Source organism: Trachymyrmex septentrionalis, unplaced genomic scaffold (assembly GCF_001594115.1).
Source record: "Trachymyrmex septentrionalis isolate Tsep2-gDNA-1 unplaced genomic scaffold, Tsep1.0 scaffold172, whole genome shotgun sequence".
In the NCBI taxonomy this organism is placed as follows: Eukaryota; Metazoa; Arthropoda; class Insecta; order Hymenoptera; family Formicidae; genus Trachymyrmex; species Trachymyrmex septentrionalis.
This window is the reverse complement of record NW_017304887.1, coordinates 599,797-626,126: the sequence shown is the minus strand read 5'-3', so window position 1 is coordinate 626,126 and position 26,330 is coordinate 599,797. Positions and strand designations below refer to the sequence as shown.

Here is a 26,330-nt window from a genome sequence, read left to right as displayed (position 1 = left end):
AAAGATGATTATAATGCAAGAAAGATACACTACGTCAAAAAGCAATGGCTTGTAATCTACAAACGACAACGACGACGACGAACACGCGGAAAACGCGCTGGAAGCTCCTCTTTGGCTAGAAATGACGGTAGCCTGGTACTCGAGGGTTCTCTGGGGCCTATAATCATGCGTCTTGATTAGTGCCGCGCACTCAGTGATCATCCCCAACCTCTAATGCCTCTCCGCTACTCGCGCTAGTCCTCCTCTAGACCTCACCTCCTTCCTAGCGCAAACTTACTAATATCTCTGGCCCAACCGCTCTTATCAGGTGACTCGAAAGCATCGTGGTATGCCGACACAAAGTCGGCACCCTGGAAGTGATTAAACTTGCCGTATTCATCGAGCGAATATCTGAGGGAGATACAGACGTTAGAAAATTATATACAATATTATTTAAAAGGACAATTAGATATATTTCCAAATATATATTTTTGATGAATTAGAGAACTCTAAATTATACGAGTAGTATAAACTTTTTAAATCGAAATTATTTTTTAATTAAAAATTGTACTTGTGTCTTATATTCTAATACATTACATCACTTTTTCTACGCAGTTAAATAATTGCGTTTCAGCGCAGTTAAATAATTGATGATAGATATTTGACGGATTTTAAAGGTAAAATAATCGGTACACCCTATAGGTGTTCGAACCGATGGAGAAACTATATGCGAGGTAGACGACCCTATCCTAGGACGCGAATGAGCCTCAAGGAAACCATTATAGACTCACGTTCTCTCTCTCTCGCTCTCTCTCTGCTCATCGCTTCCTCTCCTGGAACTCTCTCCCACTGAGAGATAACCCGGAGCGACGTAAGGTATTTAGCCAGAAGAAAGGAGGATCAGAAATGCCTAAGGACTTCCCTATTTTGTCAGTGAGCCGCGAAATACGATCGTATAAAAACGCATCCTCTTAACAAATAGTAGACTATATTTACGTCTATCTCTCTCTCTCTCTCTCTCTCTCTCTCTCTCTCTCTCTATTTATAAACCCCATAATATTCGTTTATCTAATGCAATCCGATAATCTTTATCTTCCACGTGAGACTCGGAACTTATACTGAAGCGAACGTTAAAATTAAATTAATAACACAAATACTGAAAGACTCGGAATGGACTCGAAGGAGTAGAGAACGCGGAGAAGAGACTCGTCTTGATAAGTAGCCGAGGCAAGGGTAAGAATCCCGATAAACCGTGTTGAGCGAAATCGCGCCGAACAGGAGAGAGGGGGGGTCGCGAGTTGGTAAAGTCCTCGCAAAGCGCAAGATTAAGCAAATCGATGGTCGACCGGCGTTTAAGGTCCCGGTCAATGGCGTGGAAGAGACGCGGAAGGAGGGCCAAGTAAGCAGGTTATAGTGGCGCGCGGGCCGGTACAGATGGATAGGTAGATAGAGGCTGGTTCGGGTGGCCCGAACTGATACAATTAGATGTGATCTTAACGCCATAACTCAGGGCTAATCTCGGGGGTCTAGACCGGGCCCGGGTGAATCTCTGGCCTTCCGGGCGAGGCGCGACTCACTTCATTATTCATCCCAGTCTCTCGGTGCCGGCCCAGTTATCTCTTGCTATCCTAGCCGGATGTACCGGCCAACCTAGCGACCTATCGAGGAAAATTCGCGCTCCACGAATAGCTCGCGAATTCTATGGCGCGCAAATTCGCCACCAAGATCCAGCCGAGGGACCGAGTACCTTCCTGAATTCCCGGCATTCGCGCATTACCGTTTCGGTAATACCGAAACTGTCGGGTCTCCTGAGCGCGACCGCGTGCGACAGCCCGTAGAAGGCAATAAAATGTGGGATATGCGAAGACAAGGGTCAACTTCACCGGCATAATTAATCGTGTCCCACGGCGGTTTCTAACGCAGATTTGCTTTCGGATGGCGTTTCCATTAGATGAAGGAATAAAAAATGATATTAATTCATTCTTGTCATGTAAATATGTCAACTTTAGAAAGAATTCTTCTCAAAATTTTTATTTAAAAATTAATCAATATTGCTGTTCAAATTCTTTGGAGTAGAATCTCACTCTAGATAGTGAAAATTTAATCAGTCTAAAAAAAGTGGCTCAACTTTCAATTTTTTTTTAACGTAAGACTTCACTCTCAGAATGTTTTCATTCTAAAATTTTTAGAGAGTTCGATAGAACTAAGTTTTGTAATACGTGTAAGTTAAAAATACTAAATAATTTATCAAAATTACGATAAAAATTTCATAATCCAATGTCTCTGATCAATACATATCGTTTTTAATTTTTATTTAATTTATAAAAATCTTTATCATTTCTGCTTTGATCATGATTTAGCAAAGATTAAAGTTTTACGTTTTTAAGTTATTATCACGCAGATGCATTCTCTAAATGTACGGCATTTTTTTATAGGCATTCACAGAGTACAAACGTCAAAGCTTTTTTTTCTTTTAATAAACCGTAACTCCATCCGCCATGAAAATGCGAATTGTAGTAAAGTCTTGCCTGGGAGATTCCACGCCGCCGGTTATTGACTCAGTTCGTTTATGTACTCACAGTTTACGACGCCACTAAGATCGCAGTAAGAAGCCCGAAGCCGAATGGATAAAAATAAAACGCCGTACTCTCTCAATATCCTTTAAATGCCTCGTGCCGCTTTCAAGGTGGCAATTATTGTACTATTTGAGAGACACAATGAATATTTTTGATGCAGGTGTCATCAGATTAAAGTTAAATACACTTTCCACAAAATTGAAAAAGCTCTATTCAACTTATCTTTCATAAAATGTCTTATTTTCTTAATATTATTTATATATTCTTATACTTTTCCATATAGATGCTTTGAAAAATATTATAAATAGTTTTATAAACGAATTATAAATAATTTTCCTAGCACTTGACAAATTACGTGCAAATCATTATAGATGTAAAAAAGATATTTGTAACTATATCGCGTAGAGAATTTTTCGTGGCTAAGGCCAATTTAATCTGGCAACATGTTAGATGACTTGGAAGCGCGCGCCAATAGTTTCTAACCCATTTATTCCAGATGCAATGATCGTTCATATATTCAACCGAATTGGTCGAGTAGTTCTGAAAGAAAAAGTTAATTCCATGAAAAGTAAAAAGCAATACAGATTTAATGGCAAGTAAAGAATATTCTCTTTTTCTAAAGCATTGAAGTGTTATATGAATTAATCGGGTAAATGAAATCAATCAAAAATGTGACGTTTAACGTAAAAAATTCTGATAAATACTTGACGACAAAATGTGCGTCTGTCAACAGGTACAAGAATATAGATAACGAAATATTTAGCGTGATGAACGACCGACACTTTTGCTATCTGTAAGCTTAGTTTTAATTCCATTAGAAGACAACCCTACTTCTCGAGGAAAAGACATCTCTCCCCCGAAAAGACGAAAAGGCGCGATGCTCTAGAGAGATTTAAGGTTCTTAGGTTTGCCGCGGGCTACACTCCAATGACTAACCCTTTGAGGATGCAATTACCCACGGAAGAGATCTTCGAAGTCCGACATCCTGGCAAACAACCAGAATCTTAATGAGCGGCTACTTCTTTTGATGGATGAATTTCTCGAGATCCGCGAGTCAAATGTTTTAACAATATCAAATTATTTAAGTTTGTTACAATCATAATATGGTGCACGATTACGTGCAACAAGAAAAAAAATATCTCTAAAAACTTAAAATATCTCTCACAATAATCATCGTTGAATGATTAACAGGGGAAAAAATAATAAAGTATGAGATTATTACATAAAAAATTATATTTGTACAATATAAAATATTATAGTTTTTATAATTTTACAAATAAATGGTTTTATAAATTAATTCTCTTATTATATAATATATATAATATGTTAATTAGTAATTATTTTGACGGCATGTCAATGTAATAGTTTTAAACAGAGAGTCTTAGAACTGCGGATATACAACTGAGTAAGGAAGGCATTATCGATTTGAGTTGGATTTCAGTGCTTGAATAACATTTTTCGTATGAAATTATATATTGGGGAAAATTTTCTTCGTATTTTTTAATTCAAAATTGAATATACAATATCTTCGTAAAAAATGAACAAAATTTAAATTTAAACAAAGAGTTTTAAAGCTTGAAATCTCTATTTTCGAAAGGTTACTATATTTTTTGAGTTTCTATGAGTTTGGAAATTTTTACATTTTAAAAACTACGAGCTAAAAAATGAAAAATTTTCTTTTCACTTTGGGATCTCTCACATGCCCAAAAAAAATTTACGAAAATTTTCAACTACCTATCGTGAAGCTTTCCCTAGAAAATCATTTTTTTAAATGTTTCTATAATTTTCTGTTCATGAGTTATTCGCGAGTTAAGTGAAGGAGCTCTCTGACTTTGATTGCTCTTCGATATTGATAACTTCGATAAAAATCATCATATTAGGATTTAAAAAACAGATTTTTAAAACTGAAACTTTGCTCTAGCGAATAATATAATTATAACAAAAATTTCGCAACAAATAAAAAACTTTTGCAAAAAAATTTTTTTAAATACGAAAAAACTTTTTCCCCGATCTATTGTAATACGTATCCAGTTCTGTGGTGTGTGTGTGTGTGTGTGTGTGTGTGTGTGTGTGTGTTTGTTGTGTAAGCCGAAGTGATAATATAATAATATCACGAATTAAATTGATAAGTAATAATGTTGATACTAATAAACATCTCAAAAAGATGTAATTAACTTGAAACTAAACATGTTAAAGGGCTGTAAATATATAATTTTCATTGCGCATAATATTATAATTTATTTTAAATAAATAAATATGGTTCTCTTGTCACAGTGTGTTGATGATTACTTGTATGTTTTAACAGCATCTCAAAATAATTCTAAACTATACTTATAAGGTATACATATTACACTCTTTACTGTGATCAAGAATTCGTTTTTGTCTTTTCTCTCAGCGGAACAATACTCCAAATATCATCGACTAGGAGCTCGATTGTCGGTGTATCCAGACAATATTTCACGCCTGTCTTCGACAAACGACGACGATAGCGCAGTGCGAACGTGCAAGGGTGAGTTTCAGCTACCTGTGGCTTCGCCTAGTCTCATGCAAGAAACGGTGACAATGACGCGAATTAGCGTTGTCGCATATACATACGTCGTATCGTCTGTATCATCAGCGTTTGATGGCGCGGAAGGCGCGGCGAGGCTGCCGCCGTAGGGGTGGCCGCTTTGTGCCATCAGGGTGATTATATTGCTATTCGGCGAGAAACATCAAGCCACATGAGCGAAGAGAAGGGCGGCTACGACCGTAACACGCGCCGACGATATATACCCATCGCCGTGTATCGCAGTTGTCGTCCCGAGCACGAGCAGGATATACGGAGCTTTTGTTAGTTAGGAGCTGCGAAGGAGGAAATGGATGAGAGAAGCAGAGGAAGGCGAATCCTAATGCTATGCGTAGCAAACGATGCATAATATGCACGATCGAGAGTTATAAGGCGTGAAATTGATACAGCGGATGTAGTAGTGCTTGGTAATTACATATCATAATTAGATAATTTATGGGAAAAAAAACAGTGATTTAATAAAGCAATTATCAAAACACGACTTTAACATATTTTTTTAATCAAGCAAAAAAATTAATATATTTTTGGTCAAAGCGAATTTTAGTTCTTAAATATTTCACAGAGTCAATTTATATACATATCCAATTCTGCTATCAGCCTGCGGAGATCTTTTTCGATTTTGAAATTACATTATCATGAATAGAATTAGAATATATAATCACATGTTAAATTGATAAATTTAATCATTTTCGATACTAATAAGTATCTTAATAATTTAATATTAATCTAAGCATTATAAGAATTGTAAATAATTTAATGTATTGCGAAAAATATTGTTTGAACTTAATACCAGGTATCTGGGACTGTACGCCCCTTTTGTTTCGAAAGCAAAGTATTTTTGAGAAAAATGCTTCAGACAAAAATTGTAGAGTTTAGAAAAAAATTCTATTAATCACTAATCACATCCTTTTGATTTTGGAGATTATTCTTCTTATTTTGATTTTTGCACTAAAAATTCATTTGTATGTAAAAATGAAAATAAGAAGTACAACCTACAATGGCTTTGATTTTGATAAATATTATCCAAAACACGATTCTGAACAACATTTAAGAGATTTTAGCCGTGTCAATCGGACACCTTGCGTAATAATGCCGGTGGTACTGAATACAAGTTTCAAGCCTTGTAACTCGAAAAGTACTTAATGAAAATGAACTTTATTATAGTGTTTTGAAAAGCTCTTGACGCCAGTTATTAAATTCTGGCATCAAAGATAGAATGTTTCATTTTAAAAAATCTCAATTTGACCTTGATCTGACCTTGGTGACGCCACCCAAGGTCAAACGGCTGTACGATCAGTGAATAGATCTTTTTAAATCCTACAACTTTTTTGTCTGAAACATTTTTCCCAAAAATATTTCGCCTTCAAGATAAAAGTGGTATATGGGTGGTCTCAGCACTCGGTATTTTTTTTAAATAAAAAGACGTATTTTTTACCTGTTGACAAATTCCGTAAGCAGTATAATTATATATTGAAGTATTATATATATATATTTAACTATATCTTTTTTTTGTTAATTTTCTTAGTGTCAAAAAACAAGCAACTTCTTTGTTTTATACTACTCAATACCTCGAGATTGTTATTTAACAGATTACTTAGTTTTAAGAACAATACAGTGGCGGAAGATGTTTTCTTTTCAAGACACGTTGTATCCCACGACTAAAAGTAGCATAAAAATGAATTCAAATTCTCTCGAAATAAAGCTGTCGCATTTCAAGATTATGTGCTCTGGGAAAGCGCTTGGTACGTTGCTCGGCTTAATCCGAGATCTTACTGGCATTTCGACTTCCCCTAAGAAGGAGACTCCTTCTTGCGTATTCCCTTCTTTCTTCCGCTCTCATCATCCTTTTTCCTGCCTCTCTCTCTCTCTTTCTCTCTCTCTCTCTTTCTCTCCTTTAACCGCTCCTCTCGTTTCCTTTATCAAGACGCGAGAGAAACGGTTTCGCGGTAACGCCGGCGTGACGGCGGTGGGCGCTGCGGGCTGTATTTTTTTTACGATATTATTTATGATATTAATTTCGCCCCGGTAACGTTGGCCCCGCCGGGAGTTGTAAAGCGGGCCGAGACGCTCTCCTCTTTTCCTGTGATATCATTGTCTCGAGCAGGCAACGGCGTACCCCAGCGTACGACGACGACGACGACGACAACGCGAACTACGACGACGAGGGGTAGTGAGGGTTGGAAAGAAAGGGGTGCCAGTGAGGCGACGTGAATAGTGGCCCTCTTCTATGAAGTGCGGGAGGAAGAGCAGCCGCACCCGGTGTTTTTGGTGAAAGGAAGACTTCTCTTCTCCCTCGCTCTCTCTTCCTATCTCTCTCTCTCTCTCTCTCTCTCTCTCTCTCTCTCTCTCTCTTGCTTTCTCTTTCGTCCTCTCGTATTGCCTACGAAGAGAGACGGAGAAATCTCGGCACCCGACCGCTACTACGGGTGTCGTCTACGGAAAATCTCACGACGCCCAGAGAGAATTGCTGCAAGAAGCCACGCCGGGTGTCAGCGAAAATTCTTCTTCTTAGCTATTGTCCAGAAGAAAGGATTCTCGTGAAAGCTTGCAAATCTGTATTGTTGCTTCATTACATCTATCGTATTATACATAACCAACAATAATTCAACAAATAAGTTCAACTTAAGTCATTGTAGCGCATGGATGTCTCTTATTTATCATATCCTTTTAGAATCAACTGTAAATAAGTACACGACAATATTATTTCTATCTTTCCAGATCATAATTGATTGATCAAAACATTTTCTTTTAATCTGGCGTATGTATCATGCAGAAGCATTGTGACAGACATTGCCTGCAAAAACGGAGTTGGCCGCCCGCGGCGTCAGCGACGCAAGTAAATCTAAGTCCTACGGATAAGTAAAATTTAAAACCGTTCCCTCTCGTCCTCAAATTACTTTCCGGCGGCGAAGGGGGCAAGAGAGATTGGAGAAGGAGAAGCGGGACCGGATGATAGCTTGTGAGATAAAAGCAAGCACCGGGAGCTTCGGTTGCCACCGAAAGCTCAAGGCCGCATTAATCTCGGTAATTACGTCACCTCTGTTTATCCCCCGCGGTGTGCTTCCGCTTGTTCTCTCTTGCACCTCTTCCCCGTCTTCATCTATCTCGTTCTTCTGCGTGGATCCTGCGGTCGAACTCACGCCGAGGTCAAAAGCTGCATCGAAGGGGACTGTTGGGCTTTTTATCCAACGTAATCAAGCAATGATTTCGAGGCGTTGATGCAAACACCGACGAAATCAAAGACCAACTTGAATTAAAATAAAGAAAGAAGTATAATGACATCTTTTTAAAATAATAGTTTCCGAACTTCAATTTCACTATTTTAACGCAGGATAAAATAAAAAATTTATTTCTCTCTCAATTTGAATTCAATTCAAGCTGATGGCTCTCACAATATTGTTAGATAATATATTAGAAAATAGAATCACTGCAAAATAAATCCAATGTAAATGTAAAATTTTATCAATAAAAATATTATTAGACATAATACAAATGTTCCATAAACATTTTTAAACTAAATGGTTATTTCTTTCTCTTTGCTAGACACTGTGGATTTATAGGAATTCACGATTCTCGTAAATCTCATGATCAGATTTTATTCGTGTCTATAATATGAAGGCGGCGTGGCGGAAGGAGCCCTTTAGTGAACGATGTTGCCAAAAGCTCGCTTTTCCCAAGAGAAGGGAAAGAGGTTACGAGGAAGGCAGCGTTATGGTACACCACAAAACCAACAAACGATATGCGCCAAGAGGCTATGGCGGTCCAATGTATAATAAGCCATGTAAATCTGTCGAAAACCATGCATCGTCAAGTTTCATCAGAATAGTTCGCGTGATTCTAAATTTCATTTCTATAAAATGCGTAAATAAAGCTAACTATTTATTACTTGAACTTTTGCTTAACTTAACGCCGACTTTTACAGTAAGATCTTATTATTTTTCATGCTCAAAATTGTCTAAATCTAAATTATAAGGCAAGAAAGATACAACTACTTAAAGGAAGTTTTAATCAAATTTGCATCAACGCTTCTGATCAATAATTACAATTTGGTTCCAAACCCGATACCACAATAATGAACTCTGCATTATAAATATACTTCGTATTATAAGGAACACTATTAAATATAGACAGGTCTTTCTACATATAGGCATGTCTAGAAAATTCAAGATATATTCAAAGGTGATAACTTTGTGAAGTATCCGAAATATTGCGGACAACTTAGCAACGCTAATGTTGCAAATACAAACACGCGTTATGTTCACCTAGATGGCACAAACGCGAGAGGGTGTGTTTCGAAGCGAATCACCCCTAATTCGGCAATAGCATAGCTTAAACCACAAAGCCAGCTAATACAGCGATTAGGCGTCGTGTACAAGCCAACGAGAATTGCTCGGGGCGATGCCTCAACCTGCGTGAAATCACTGCACGTATCGCTTTCAGTGGCAAACGTATCGCTTACAGTCCAAATATTGGCTCATCCCACAAGTTCGATTAATGCGGATGCATTCTAGCAATTTTGAAGATTACACGTGAAGGACATTAATTTTTTTGGCGCTAGTGCTGAGATTCATAGTTAGGGAGTAAATTTCACGACGAAAAAATAAACATGAAGTCTTCTATTTCAAGGATTTCCTTAAATGCCCTATCAGATCGTAGGATTCTGTACCTTGGTAACCTTAAGGGTTTGTCCACCGGGCCAACGGTCAGCCATTGCGGTCAACTACACAGCTTGTCCGACTCGCCTTCGTGCTTCGGATCCTTTGGTGATTAACGAGAGGTCAAACCTAGTGCCGGCCAAAGCACGCGCAAATAGTCTCTCTCTCGTGAAATTGGGTTCCAAAGCGAGTCCTGATTGAGGCGCTCCACCAATGCGGCCTTGACGAGGTTTCTCCAGCTGTGTCCTGTGTCAAAATATTCCCGGGCGAGCGGAGCGGAAACGCCGAGAGTGTGAACGACGATCGCAAGGAGAAGATGGAGCAGGGAAATTTACGTGAGTCTCTAATTTGAATTACGTAAGGGCAGCTTCAAGAATCTGATCGTTTTGAATTAAAAATCATTACGTGAAAATACAATACAATACATTACGAATCCGTGAATTGCAAAGAAAGATCCAGGAAGCAGCATTGTTACAAAAAGAAAGAAAGGAGCAAGACTTCGTTAGTGGGGAAGCCGCAGAATATCGGTTTATTAGTCAATATAGAATACTTAGTGTCATATCCCATCGGGCAGAATGTCAGCGTGAGCAAAAAGGTTCGTGCGAAGCTGTCACTTTATCGGATTAGCCAGTCGCGGTAAAAGCGTCTTGGAAAGGGCGCCCTCCAATTCGTTAATTTACCCAGCCTCGTTTCCTTCGCGGCGATATTAATCGAGCCGGACGGATCTCAGAGATATCTCAATCTCCGGGAATATGGCGCCGCCAGAACAGTTCGTCATAAATGAGAGACGCTCGTCATACCGGAAAGAAACGTATATATTTCCGCACAATCACAATCGCAATCATAATGTATATAAAATATTTTTGCGAAAAATCTCCAATATATATTTTAATACAAATATTTAACTTGCTAAATTGGATCTTTTAATTATTATTTACATGTCAAAGTATTATCAAAAAATTATAAAAAATATACTAATTATTAAAGTACAACAAAAAATTATCATTAATTATCAATAAAAAATTTCAATTTGATATTATTAATAAGTTTTTTTCTATGTAATACAATATTTATCAAAATAAGGAATACATATCGAAAAAAAATTTGTAATTTGTTCAAAAGACAGATATTACTTCTTCAATCTTATCATTAGTATGAATTGAATTTTTTGTATCTTGATTTATATATTAGCTAAATTTTTTTAAAAGATAAAAGTTATCTATTTTTATTAATCGTCGAGATGTCGTCAGAATGTCGCGAACACGAACAACATTTTACAAAAAATTCAGTTCGGCGCCATCGAATCGCGGATATTTTTTTAACGGCACCACCCGACTAAACTTTTTTCGAGGGTTGCGGCTATGGGGAAGTTGTATTGTTTATTCAGAAACGTATCAGCGTCGGCGACTACGGCGGCGACGACGACGACCACGACGAACGACCGAATCGGCGAAGAGGCGGACGAGAGCGAGAGGGCCGCGTGAATGGCACTTCCGGTAGAACGAGGTTCGCAGGGCTCCGCAGACTCTCGCTTCCGGTCAGGCGTCCGCCGTCCTTGCTACCCCATCGAAAACGCAGGTCCGGATCTCCCTGCGTTTGTTCCCCCGTTTTCCCTTCTCTTCACACCCCTTCGCATCCCCTTTCTGCCCGACGAGAAGTTCGCTCATCGGACGCCCACCGGCGTTCGTTAATTAAGATATCGATTCTTATTGTCCGCCGGCCGCCGAGTCGAACGGACGTCCTGGCCGGCGCCTGATTTCACGCCCGCGTTAGGGGTTGCTCCTATGCGCACCCGTTGTCGGTCACCCGCGACGAGGCACAACCCCTCTATTCGCGCGCTTTTGTCGCTTTCGAAGCGTGGTAGATTCGCGATTCCGTAACGTACCGTATCGATTAATTGTTCGACGTTGCGGATTCGCCTTCGCTTCTTCAGCGTCTATAGGAATACATCACGAATACTCGTATGTTGCAACATTCACTCACTTTTTATTCTTAAAAATAATCTGTGGATTATGGATATATATGTGTGTGTGTATATATATCGTCAAATATGTTGTACTATACATATTAAAGGATGTTATCAAATAAACTAATTATAAAATTTTTATAAAATAATATCAAAAGCATCACTTTATATTATATATAGTAAAACAAGATCGTGCTCCAATATACACTGTCAATTTATACTAAACATAACGTAAACTATAGATCTTCAGAAGTGTATACCGAAACACAACGTAATTTTACAGAATTTAAAAAAAAATCGACATTTTTGTTAGCACTGATTTTAATTTAGCAATTAAATAAACGATGCTTCAAAATGTAATCTATTTATTTTTCTCCATATAATATCCATATAATGTCACAATTATTTTTGAATTTGGAAATAGCTGTGTAATAGAGCACAGCGGGTAAATTTTTAAGGATTCTCTTACAAGAATATCGTAGCGAAGCATTTCGAAAAAAATCCTAGTTTGCGTCATCTGATAAATATCTTGATAACGTTACAATTTATCAGATGACACAAATTTTTCCGAAGTCCTTAAACATAATATTTTTATGATCTTTAAAAATTTATGTGCTGTGCTTTGTGATATACACAGATCTCTTTTCTTTAAATCCAATAATACTTACTTCTTGGATCTACAATACAACACTGATGGTCTACATAGATCCAAGAAGTAATCTAGCCGGAAAGCTATATATAAAAATGAAGCAACAAAGCCGCAACAAAAAAAATAATTGCAAGTAATTATGGGGATTCTTAAGATATGCAAAGTCCATCACTAATAGAGCTTATTTCTCTTTTGTCATAATCTTCTTAAACCCTCCTGAATGACAACACAAAATTTTCTTTTTCTACAAAAATCAAAATAGCAAGCATTATCCTTTTATTTTTCATTTGTACGTTCAATAATCATTTTTGGCTGAAAATTCCTCGATATTTCTAATAAATTACAACTTCGAACAAGCTGTTTTAAAACTTTTAAAGCAACGCATTTTAATAAACAGTAAAATCAGAAAACACCGAATTATCGTTTTCAAAAATAAAATTTTCATAATCTGTTGTAATAAAACGTAATCGTTTCAATTTCACCGCTGCTGAATTGAACACTTATCGTGCCAATCAAAATAGGTTACGTCACCCGATCACGCCTCGCATAACGCTCGATGGACTTTATGAGAATTTTCGACATTCACTATCAATTTCGTCGTCCTTCGTTTCTTCCTCTCTCATCGACAGTGGTAACTCGACGTGCTACGTGCGCACATATGTAGAACGTCGAAGCCACAGGTGTCAGCGAGAGCAGTATTTTTCAGCGAGGCCCGTGGTGAGGGTGATAGAGCAAGAGAGAAAAGGGTAAAGAGCGCGCTAAGAGGAGCGAGAGAAATGGAGAGAATGAGAGTGCTCCCATCGAGGTGGGAGGGAAACGAGAGAGGGACGTTTCACCGCGGCAGGGAAACGGCGGAGTGCCGGCACGCACGTTGAATCTGCTAAACGCTCTCGCTCGTGCGTGAAATGCCTCGATATCACTGTTTTATTTCGGCCCGTTCGTTCGTCGCCGTTTTCTCCCGCTTTCTCCGCAATTCCGTCCTTTTTACCCTCGGCCGACCGACTGAGTCGGCCGGCGCGCAACCCTTTCTCTCTCGTCGCGCTCTCATGCCCGTTCGTGCAGATTTGATGACCCTCCCGCTATGATTTGACGATGATTCAATTGTCTACGGCCAACTGAAATGAAGCACCTACAAGTTGAGCTTTTTCGTGGCTGGCCTTTCATTTAGTATTGGTCGGCACGTTTCCCGGCAACGCTCCGGGAACGACCAGACTATTGGTTTAACCCTGTCAGATATGAGAAATACAAACCGAATTTTTCTGTCTGATTGCAATATCCTAAGAGCATCTGCATTTTATTAACCGTGTATTTGATTGAAATAGAATATATATGATGATTATATAATCATAAAATTTTTATAAATTAATTAATTAATTATAATAATAATAAAGTTTTATGAAAATTTTAGACGTTTGTATATACAGTCTATACAATTAGTACTACGAGGGTCTAAATTGTAGGTAAAAAAGACAAAATTTTCCTCTATCAATAGGTGGATATTTATTTGCATTCTACACTTCAAATAGAACACTTTAGAACTTGAGTGTAGTTTTCATATACACAGCTGTAGTTTTGAGGATTAATTTTAATAAAAATATTAAACAATAAAATAAATTATAACAGAGAGAAAAATTCAATGTAAAATATAATTATTATACAATATATCTAAAGCTTTCAGAGTGTGCACTATTAAATTCATAATGTCAAATTATACTCGACTTTAGTTATTTTTAAAACAATTTAAACAAATGTTGAACAGTTTAACTCAAGAAAATTATTAAATTTGACACAAATTTGATTTATTATTTCTAAATGCATACGTTCATATTGGCGATGTTTACTTTGAAACTAACCACAGAAATGAATTGATTTACATTTTAACACACACACACACACACACACACACAAGTTAAAAATAACAAAATGTTATTAACTCAAGGGGTTGAGTTACTATTGTTCCTTTAATATCTAGCAGTGTGTGAGACTTTACCATGAATACATATTAATACGAGTATAATGTGTACATAAAACATGTTATTCTTGACCGCCAATAAATTTGGAAGTTATTAAAAATATTTGTTACCGGTTTCCAAAAAAAACACGATATATCGCCATAAAATCATGCTCGATAAGTCGATAAATTGCAGAGTGGCCCGTTCGGCCAATTTAATTAATAATTATCGACTCGAAGAGGAGCGCCTGGCACAATGGCGATACTTCCTTGGCGTAATCCTCCGAAGATTAACGAGCCCGTACCAGAAGGGACCGCTCTCCACGACTCCACCGCCTCCCGCCGCTCGACCCTCCGTGCCCCTTCTGTGTGCGCTATATCGTCCTCTCTTACAGCCGCAAGACGCCATGGCGCGCCTTGCGGTGGTTGCGGCAAGAACCCTCGCCGTACCCGCATTAACGCAATTATGAATTTGTCGCGTTGGGATCTGACAATACAAGATGTCGCAGCCATTCTCCCGCCGCACCTTCCCACCCAGTCAGAGACCCTTAGCCCGGCTTTCCTCGTTTACACTAAAACCGATTTTGCGGGCTATATGGATCGAGACGACGTGACATAAATGCAATTTGCCAGGCCACGTGGACAGTCGTATGCGACAATACAGAGAATCAGTCATTATTGTGATATACTCGTTAGTAATAGATCGTCGTGATGGATCAGATTAAACCGGAAATCGTTCTGAAACTGAAATAAAGTCACTACGGCATTTTGATAAATCAAAGACAATTTTAGAATGTCAGCTCCAAAGGTTAATATTAACGTATACTGCCATTTGAAGCTGAGACAACAGATATACGATAGCGATGTCACGTCCAAATGTACAATATAAATTATCCCATAACACGAAATAACATTAGCGACTGCAACTTCCGGCCGCATGGATCTCACTTATTGTTTGTCATACGCTGGGCTAAATGTTGAAGAAATATTTTCAGAGTGCTTCGTCCCGTCGTCTCTCGTTCACGAATCAATATTCAATGTATTTCGTGCGCCCGCCTTGTTAGCCGTGCCGCTCGTTTTGCGGCGCGGGAAGCGAGTGTAGTTTCGGCGGCCCTAAGTTAGTTTCGAACGGTCCCGTAGCAATAGCAGTAGCAAGCTGCGCTCTCTCTCTCTCTCTCTCTCTCTCTCTCTCTCTCCCCCTTTCTCTTTCACTCTCTCTCCGGTATCGTGCGGTAAAGTGCGACAGACGGGACGAGAGGATCGTTGCGGCTCGCCGCAGGCGACTGCTGCGACCTGCTCTCCTCAGCGACAAATTCCTCCTCTTGGCTCGACCGCTACGCCCCTGGTTCTCCTTGCTCTTACGCGCCTCATCGCTCCACCCGTCCACCGTCGGAGAGCCGCGTCTCACGACTTCTCCTCGGCTTATCCTCGTAAACTTGTACAACGCGCAAGAAAATCAATCGGCATGGCCCAGCAAGGCGCAAGGATTCCGGCGGCGAGGATCTCTCCCAGTCTGGATTCAGGAAAGGGTCACGAGAGCGCCGGTAAGGGTGATTCTCTAAACATCAAGGAGGTAGAGAGAGAGAGAGAGAGAGAGAGAGACTGCCTAGTCAGCCCTTAATATCGTAAGAGCCGGATCCGCGCAAACAAGCCACCGTAACCTCCGGTTAAGCGCCAACCAAGCCATCCGGTCAGGGCAATGTCGGTTCGACCGCTGCTGGCCCTATTATCGCTAACTAATAAAGGGCCTAATTGAAACGCCGGGCTTTTGTTTCCAGTACTTGAGTCCGCCGTTCGTCTTTCCGAAAGCGTCAGACCCGGCCGTTTGACCGGTTCTTGAAGCTCCAATGTACATCGGAATTCAGTAGTAAAGTAGATTTGCGAAAATTGATTGGGGCAGTGCTTTAACCGGAAAACTAGACCTTTGATTGTATCTTTTACATTCAAATACATATATACCAATATATATATATATATATATATTTACATTTAATTCAACTTCAATCTTTATTTAAAATTACAAATTCTTTGAAGCAAATCCAGTTTCGCTTATTTAGAATAAATTATGGTCTGAACATTTTAGTATATATGTATATATATAGAGTAATAAATGTCGCTGTACTTATCTTAGCGCTAAGACATTACCGTGTCTCCAAATAAACAAAAATAATTATTCATAATTATAATCTACATAAAAACTCAAAAGTTCTGGACATAAATCTCTTTGTGACTGGTAAGGGGAATAAGTCGACGATAATTCAACCATAACGCATAGACAGAAAGTGATCGAGACCGCTTATAATCGCGACCCGCATATAGACGGCGGCGTTCTCGTTCACAACTATTTTCTATGAAGGGAAAAGAAGAAAGTTTGATCGCAGTAAGTGCCATTATTATGAGAGATCACTTTCAACACGATTTTTGCTCCGGACGAAAGCTCCTATACCATTGTCGTGATGTTCTTAAATTCCACGCGCGTCTTATTGGAAGCAGGACGTTATTCTTAAGAAACACAATCATATCAATTTCCCATATTGTTAAATTATTTATGCGATTCTGTATTGAGGGACTATATGTGGCAAAAGTGCCGTAACTGCTTTCGACCATCGTTCTTATTGTTACATTTTGTGCCTATGAAAATCGTAAGACATAAAAAATAGCACAATGATCATGTTTAACGAACAGTAGATAATTCTAATATTGAACGTTTCAAAACATTTCCTTTGATAGAAGATATTATTAGATATCATACAAAAGAGATTGTTTTAATATAAATAGCTTTCAATATGAATTAGCTCGTAAATTATTAAGGAAACTGGAGATTCAGACTGCTTGTTTTTGACAATTTTTTATTCTGAACTAAACGTACGAAAGTTTTGAGTGACATTTATACAACGTACAATGAGTACAAAAATATAACTGAATTTTTTGCTAATAGAAACTGCAATAATAGCTGCCATTTTGTTAATTTTTCATATAATCCGTTTTGAATAGATTCACTGTATAGCGGCGAACGTCCTGAAGATTTCTAAGTTAAAATTCGCCACCAATGGACTACCAAGATCCGAAATGTTATTATAAAACAATGACTTTAATAGAGAAACGGAGTATATACATATTATATAAATATTTATCAATAAACAATATATTTTTTTTACTCTTTATATGTTATATAAATATCATATTTTATTTATATCATATGTATATAAATTAAAGTCCTTACTAAAGCTTTACGTCTATTCAATATTTCCTTGCGTCTATCTTCTCGGTACATTGGGATACATTCTCTCACGAGAAAGGAAAATAGATCGTTCGGATATTAATGAAATTGCATGTGCACCGAAAGTTTCGCAAGAGCGATGAAAAAACAGCTAGAACCATTCTAGCGTAAGCCGAATGATATTGCGCGATAAATCATTTTTCATTTGGTTGCAAAAATATGGGAAGAGAAAAGAAAGAGAGAGGGAAGGAAAATGGCTCGCGTGATGCAAAAATAGTAATGTAAAAACTTACCTTGCTGGCGTGCGGTTGGACTGACTGTTCGTGAGAGAGACTGCTGCAAATCGGCCGAGAAGGCAGCCTGCCGTGTTTTGCTCAGGTATAACTGCAAAAGGAAACGAATTACGTGAAATTATTCCTCCGACGTCAATCCTAATTTATAAGCAAAGCATTTCTTTAATTGCTTGTACTATATTAAGAATGAGTTTTGTAATGCAGAAAGACAGATGTGTCGTGACTAAAGTTGAACCTAAGTGTGCTATTTTGAATTATAAAACGAGCGAATAATTCACTCGTGAGCATCAAATGACAACGTTCGAATCCATTATTTTGAACGCTATTATTAGGAAATTGCAAGTGAAGTGTCATTTTGTAAAATCAATACGATTTCTTGAGAGAAAACATAAATTTAGCTTAATTGTGTCCAATTCAACACGCAACAACAAAATATATATCAATGTCGTGTATAAGTTAAAACTAGAGCAAATATTCCATTTTCTATGCGTAACAGTGTATCTTAATTTTGTTCTTATTTTTCTGCCTAGATATTTTTGACGTACATCTATATTTGTATGAATATCCACAGTTATTACAAAGTAATGTGTATATTTATAAAAACTCCACACACTTCTCATACTTACAATGTATAGAACAATTGAATAGCTATTTGTAAAATTTCCCGTTTTTTCTATTTGAAATATTCGTGGCAAGAGCGAATAAACTTATATAATCTTTCTCTTTCAAGTTATCAATAAAATCTTTTTTTTTTAATTAAGAAAAATTTGTTTAATTAATAAAACGTATACGATACCGGCATAAGAAAATTTTTATGTATTAAAAAAGATTTCTATTTATTAAAATAGAATGCACTTGACTGGTTTTGCAGCTGAAAAAAAGATTTTAGCTGATTTTGAAACAAGCGTCTGCCATTTTTATTAAATATGTCTAATGGATATATGTAACAGTATTTGTAACAGTAGGGATTTAACTGCTTTGGTATCCTTTTTTTTCCCCTACAATAGTTGAAATTTTCCTTTACAATTAGACCCATTTCTTATTCTTTTTATATATAGCTGCTTTCGGCTAATTAATTGATAAAGAAACAGTTATTGAGATTCAATTAATTAATATGCAAAATGTAACTATCGAGAAGAGACACGACTCGCAGCTGTCCGAAGCTCGAAGAGAACTAGAATTACGGTCGTATCGAAGAGATTTGGCATCCCGATCACGTGCTGAGGCCAAGACATCCCCTTTAATATTAGGACCAAATCGGACTGACTCGCTTCGGTATAAAATAAAGGGCTGACATGCGAGCACAGCGGGAGAGTCGAGCCAAGCCGAGGGAGAAACCGAAGCGAGATGGAGCTCCGTGAGAGTAACGGAGAGAGGCGTGGAAGACAGGCGAGGGAAGGGTAGCTTCACCACCGCGGTGAGGGATGACTGAGCGAGTCGGTTAAACGGGCGTCTTCTTTCATAAATTTGGAGGGCGCCCCCGGATAAAGGTTTAGAATAAATCGTTCGGCCTGTTATCCACTCCGACGTCGGCGGATAACGCCAGAGACGAGAGCGCGGCCCCGGATGGCTCAACAATCCCTCCTTAGCCTTCCCGCATGATCACACGTTGTACTGCTTTGAGATACGCGTATTTTGCACGTTTTCCATCTACCGTGAAAAATTTCAAGTTTCATCAATACTATAGTTTTCATTTTGCGCCAAAGCAAACGAAAAATATTCAATGTAATGTAAATATTTCGATGAAAAGATTTATAAAGTATACAGAAGGAATAAGGATCCTCTTGCAATAACATATGTGTGGGTTATAATGCGTGGGAAAAAATATTTTAATAAAGTATATAAAATTTTAGGTGGATGTCTCTAATAAAAAATAATTTTGTTACATTATCAAAATAATTATGTAGGATGCCGAAACTGATTGCTAGGCCGTCGGAACTTTTTACATTGTCATCTTGCTAAAGTATCCTACATAATTTCTTTCATTCAACTTCCACATTTATGTAGCAAAATATTATTTTCAGATCTGTATCTAATTAAATTTTTACCCACTTCAATAAAACCATTCTTTCCGTGATGGATTTAACAAGAAAATCGTACCTCTTGACAAAAATATTTTTTGTTAACATTTATATTACATTTTATAAAATCACTACGAAAGAGCATTTAATGACAGAATAACTAAGAAATAATATGCAGAAATAATAACAGAAATGTGTACGCGTATTGTGTACGGTAACTTACAGCACGCAAGACTGACTCTCTAAAATGGCGAGCGTAATATAAAAGTTCAGGCGGGGGTAGCTAGAATGCTCATAAATACATCCTCGAAGATCGCACAAATCGCTCGTTCAAGGCCAATCCCCTTCGACGTTCCCTGCAAGAGATACGAGAGGGAACCCTTCTTCGACCCGCGTAGAAATACGCACGGTGATATGGCGAGTATATGCGAGTTACATGCACGCACATGTGTAATACACACACACACACACACACACACACATATATATACGAACACAAGGTCCGAATGTATCCCGAATGTATCATAGTGCACAAGAAGGAAAATGATGGAAAAGGAAAGATAGAGAAAGAACGACTAGAAACAGGCAAGAGCAATGAAGAAAGAGAGATAGGAGGCCAAACCAGGCAGAAAGCCAGTCCAATTTCTCAAACCTGTCCAATCTGTGTCGTATGCAAAATCAATCACGCTCTACCCTGCCACACCGTCCTCCGCAAGAGCCCTGGGGGCTCTCCCACAATTTTCAAATCCACCCGTAGCCGCGCGGTAATCCAACTCTTGAAGCGAAACTTCTCGCCGATCTAAGACAGAGTCATACTATCGATGCGTCGTTTTCGATCTATTTCGTCTTTCTGACAATTCAATATGTACATACTCGTATATGCGCACAAACATAGACGGATATGTTTTATACGTTTGGTTCAACAATGAATAGATAAATATGAGACTTGGAAAGTTGAACTTTTATTTTAGATTATGCAAAGAAACTGTTATTAAATTTAAAAAAATATTTTTTCAATATTTCATATCAAAAAATTATCGAGATATAATAGTAAAATAATTAATAGTAAAACTAATAGTGAAATAATTTTAGAAGTAATAAATATTTTAAATCGTAACATTTTACAACAAAAATAAATATATAATGTATAACAGCGACGTATGTTTTTAAAAATTGTAATATGTATATTATTATAAAGACTGTATTCTCCCTCTCTCTCTCTCTCTCTCTCTCTCTCTCTCTCTCTCTCTCTCTCTCTCTCTCTCTCTCTCTCCCTTTCTCTAAAATACAAAATGTATACGAAAGAATAATATCCTTTGAAGCTGTATTGAGATGCACCCGTAATTCCGGTCAACGTTATAAAGTTTATATTGAGCCTTTGAATCACGGTAATAATATCGTGAGTGTGCTCAAAAGGCGAGTCGCGACGCGGAGGAAGACATTTTAAAAAGTAAAATTCAGAAAGTCATTAGGAACTATCGGCGTATCGGACGTTTGTTTCGTCGTCCCGTCCATTGATATGCATTACCTTCGATCGGCAGCCGCGATCATTAAAGGGATCTAAGGGCGCTCTGTAAGGGTTTCAAGGCCGGGTGACCGCCTCGAAAAAGTAATTTGTCCTTTGGGGCACGAACTTCAAAGTGCACGCGGGACGAATGTCCCGCGTGCGGGCATGCTACAACAAGCGGCGTTCTACTTGCGCCCCTTTCTACTTGGCGCCACTGATCAGACTTGCTGATTTTTGCCGTCGCAACGTCGGCGTGGACCTTGTCCACCGGCGCGGGCGGCTCCCTGACTGTCGGAGCTCTCAGCCCCGAGAAGACGGAGAGAAACGGGAGGCCGGGAGCGCGCCACGAGGGGTGCCAAGAGTTTAGCATACGCATTTTGTACATTGAAATCCCGACACGTTCGTCCAACTTTAAATTGAAACTCGCTTCACGCCCGCATCGTCTCTCGTCGTCGATACTCCCCGTCATCGTCATTGTTTGGACGTTATCACGTTGACATTATAAATTCGTGTTGACATTAATTTTGTCAAACACTGGGAAAAATTTCTAATTTCACGCTTGTGAAAAAAAAAGCCAAGCAAATCTAATTTAAAAAAAAAATAATTTCATCAAAAGAGTATGGAAAATTAGGAAAATTTTGTCGCATAAAACCAATCGTCGTGAAACTTGACACGTAAAATACATACGTAAAATGTGAGATAAAATATGAAGAAATCTAATCAAAATCGAAATGGCTAAATGAGTGGATCCTGATTAAAAACTAGAAAATAGATCTGGTGGGTCGTGTGACGACAGTGTCCGTTTCTTATACAATTTTATTTTGGCGATTGAATAACGTTGTTTGCAAGCATTATTTGTCCTCGTTAAACATTTGATAAACAACAAGGATGCATTTGATAAACGACAAAGCGCGTAGTTCATGCCCCGTAATGCAAACGTTCTATTTATCACAGTTTTCCGTTTTCAGTCTTCTGTTGCATCATAAAGCTTTTTTTAGAGCTCGTAGATTGATTATTTCAAAGTTTTCAGTTTCTTTAGTGTCTTTATATTTATCAGTATATCTTTATATTTATTAGTATATATTTATGAGTAACAAACGGGTACTGTCGTCATACGACCAATCAGATCAATTTTTTAGTTTTTGATTAGGATCCACTCAATCAGCCATTCGATTTTGATTAGGTCTCTTCATATTTTATCTCATATTATGTCTGTATCAAGTTTCATGACGATTGATTTTGTACCACAAAATTTTCCCAATTTTCTATACTCCTTTTAGACATTAATTTTCCACATATATTACAAATATGTAAAAAATAGCGACATCTCTTTTCTGCATTTATTTTTTTATTAAAGTAAACTATAATTTTTTAGAAAATTTTGAATTATTAAAAATATGTATTATTAAAAATATGTGAAAAAATAAAATTATATCTTAATTTTAAATTTTTTATTTTCATATCATTAGAAAATATTAATTAAAAGACAACTTTATGCACAAGAAAATATAATATAATCGTGAAGAAAACATTTAATTACACATAGATACACACACACACACACGCACGCACGCACGCACGCACGCACGCACGCACGCACACAGAGAGAGAGAGAGAAAAAAGATTGAGATAAGAAAAACAAAAAGAAAATTAATACTTATAAAATGATTGATATTATTACGATAATATCTCCACAAAATAATTATAATTTGTTAAGGACGTGGAAACTATTATACACTTATGATGAGATGATACTTGTATCGCCATTTTCACACAACGATTTAAATAATGACATATATTATGATTTTACAAATCAAGAGAGAGAGACAGAGGGAGAGAGAGAGAGAGAGAGAGAGAGAGAGATGAACACAATAAACACGAAATAATCGACTTCTCGCCAACGAGTTTTCAAATCTTGCCGTGTGACATTACGCGAAGGGATAATAGTGAGAAATCGGGCATTTTTAATTAAATAATACTAATCACAAAAGGCAACCCTCCTCTGTGCAGGCAAATCTCATCTCGTTCTTTTCCTGGGCCATCCCCCCTCGCGTAGTCTCTATCTTTTCCTCCGTCTTGCAGAGCTTCTCTTTCTTGGACCCGCGAATCGTCTCTCTTTTAGACTTCGAATTGTAATTAACATTTGGTTCTCCCATTAGTGTAATTAAAGTGCCATTCCATAATCTAGGAGGCCGAGAGAAGAGAGGGGCACCTTATCTTTCAGACTTCAGCCCCGGCTGCGGGGGTCGTTTTAACCCCCGCTGGGCGCCTCCCAGCCCCTTTCCGGGTCTACGCCAACCGTCGGTTGCCCGTAGCTTCCTTCGGTGATAACTCCTTTCCGCGGAAGAACTCCCTCCCCACTGGAGAGAGAAAAGGAATCGCGACGGGAAAAAGAAAAACGGTGATTAAAACGTTTGGAAATCCGATATCGTATCTCCGCGTGCCGAGTCGTCTATTTGAAATCGCGCATACGTAAACCGATTTCGCGATTTCCGTTTCCTTAAAGGAGAGAACTTAACATTATCAGACATTTAAAGCGGATAGCTATATCGATATATTTTCAGAGTATTATATGTAGATACTTATTCTTTGCATTTCTATATATTTGTAGATAATAATTATAATATTCTTCTTAAACGCATAAGAATATTGTAATAATTTTAACATATTTGTCAAAATATTTAATAGTTTCCATAGCTATGCATAAAAGGCATATTTGAAGGAGGAAGATGGTGAATATGCAAAAGATATTTTATGATAATAATCAGAGGAAGGTATCTTTTTCAGATTGGATTCACCGAGTCGCACGAAGTCGGACAAAACGATAAAGATAAAAGGCAAAATGAAGAGGGTGCTAGCAATGGTAAAATAAAGAAAAGCAAAGAGATAAGGAAAGGGCTGCCTACGTTGACATTTTCTGGTGGTTGAGTTAATAATGCGCGCGGCATACAACTGCGTTGGACGGGGTGGATTCACAAAGTGCCATCATAAAGAGGCACGGATGTGTTTATTCGTAAATTTGCCTTTTTCCACCGTTTCTCCTATTCAACCCCGATGCCGTGAGATTTTTATCTTTATTTTTCAACGACTATCCCGCCTGGGGATTTATATACTTTCGGTTCTGGATCGAAGAGGAGGGCGTGTGAACGACAGAAGAAAACAGAGAATGGCGAGAGAGAGAGAGAGAGAGAGAGAGAGAGAGAGAGACAAGAAGACGAACAAGAAGGAAGAATCACGATGCAATTATTTTCGTTCCAGCTCGTGAACTGATTTTAAGGCCGTCCAGCCTCGATCGCTGGACCGAGGAGAAAAAGAAGGAACGTAGGAAAAGGCAAGAAAGAAGGATTAACCTCGTCAAGTGGGAGAGTCCGTGACAAAGACGTTAAAGTGGTCGAAGGGGATGAGATGTATCATTCCGAAATCTGGGGTGAAACGCTCACATCGTAGAGCATCATGGGACGGCGAGACACTAATGGCATTTTTATTATTTCTCTCTGGAGCTTCGGAGTAATGGGGCGCCTGCATGGTCCATTGGACGCGTGACAGAGTTGACAGCTTCTCACCTTTTCTACGTCTTTCCACGACAGGATGATTTCCTGCGATGCGAGCGTAAAAGAAAACGCGCAACTTGCATCTTTTAACCTATAACTTTTCTTTACATTATTATCAGATTCTAATTATTTTCTTCCGATATAATTTTGTAATACTTATTTCTCATTCTTTGCAAGACAAATTTACTTAACTAATTGAACTGAACTGACTTAGAAAGTGTTATGTACGCCTCTTTTTAAACGTTACGATTTTACAATTTTATATGTCTTTAATAAACTTTTATTTTAATGCATATAACAAATAAACACATAAATATATAAATGAAACTATTTACACATTTAAGTATGTACGCATGACACATTGTACGTTTATAAGAAAAAAATGTATGTAAATAATTTTACAACATATTTATTAAAGTACATATTCTTCCTCAGTCGTTTTGAAAATATCTGATGCCGCAGGATCGCAAATCATAAGTAGCTCGCCGCAATGTACGAGCCATTGCCGTCCCACGTACCCACGAAGCCGTTGGGCTTGTTGGGTTTTGATGAATGAGCCTCACATAAAGCTGAAGTATGGTAAAAGCCGCCGTGGCTACCGCCGTAATATTCTACCCTGGGAGCTTTTAGAATCACTAATGACTAATGGCACCAAAAGGAGTTCCCCCCTCCCCCCCAATGGATGTTGCCTCGGTTCACGGATTAGCGTTTCGTGTGATTCCATCTCGAAATTTTTGATCTCGTCATTCAAGGGCACAAATTCGTCTTGCTGATGCGAACCTTTCATTTGCCTTTACTCTTCTGTATAGAAATGTCCTTCTCGAATTGTCGCTTAATACAAAATTATTTGAACTAAAAACAAGGTACGTAATGAAGAAGTAAGCAAACATTTAGATGTAGACTTGCGAAAAATATTTTGAAAATGTAGCAAATATTTACAGTCACACATGAATTGTTTTCTGTAATACTAACTTGAACATAAAAGTTGAGAAACTAATTCCTGCATTGAAAGAACAATTTTGCTAGAGTATCTAAAAATTTAGCTAGATTTTTTCTAAAATAATATAATATTATTGAGCCAAAATAACGTAGGAATCTCAAACATAAGTAATATGCAAAGAGTTTTAACATTTTAGCAAACCGTTTGAGCGTCCTACATAATTATTTTGATGGTATAAAAATTTATTTTTAGATCTATATCTAGCTAAAGTTTAGATGATAGATAGATTTTACCTCAGCAAAACTGTCCTTTTTGTATGTTTTCAAATAGATCATAATATTGCATTAAGTCAAACAAAAGTTTTATATTATACGTTTTACAGTTTAAAAAGTCTGATATTAATATTTATCGTGTGTGTGTGTGTGTGTGTGTTTATGTATTATTTATTTTCCTTTG

At 37.8% G+C, this 26,330-nt stretch overlaps 1 protein-coding gene across 1 annotated transcript in view; it reads right to left on the bottom strand.

Moving 5' to 3' along the window:
• The window catches only part of LOC108746489, a 344,212-nt gene that overhangs the window by 121,620 nt on the left and 196,262 nt on the right, over positions 1-26,330 (bottom strand). The window contains exon 3 of the mRNA XM_018483301.1: positions 17,856-17,946. Within this exon, the coding sequence (XP_018338803.1) occupies positions 17,856-17,946 (91 nt within the window). The remainder of the gene's footprint in view (positions 1-17,855; positions 17,947-26,330) is intronic.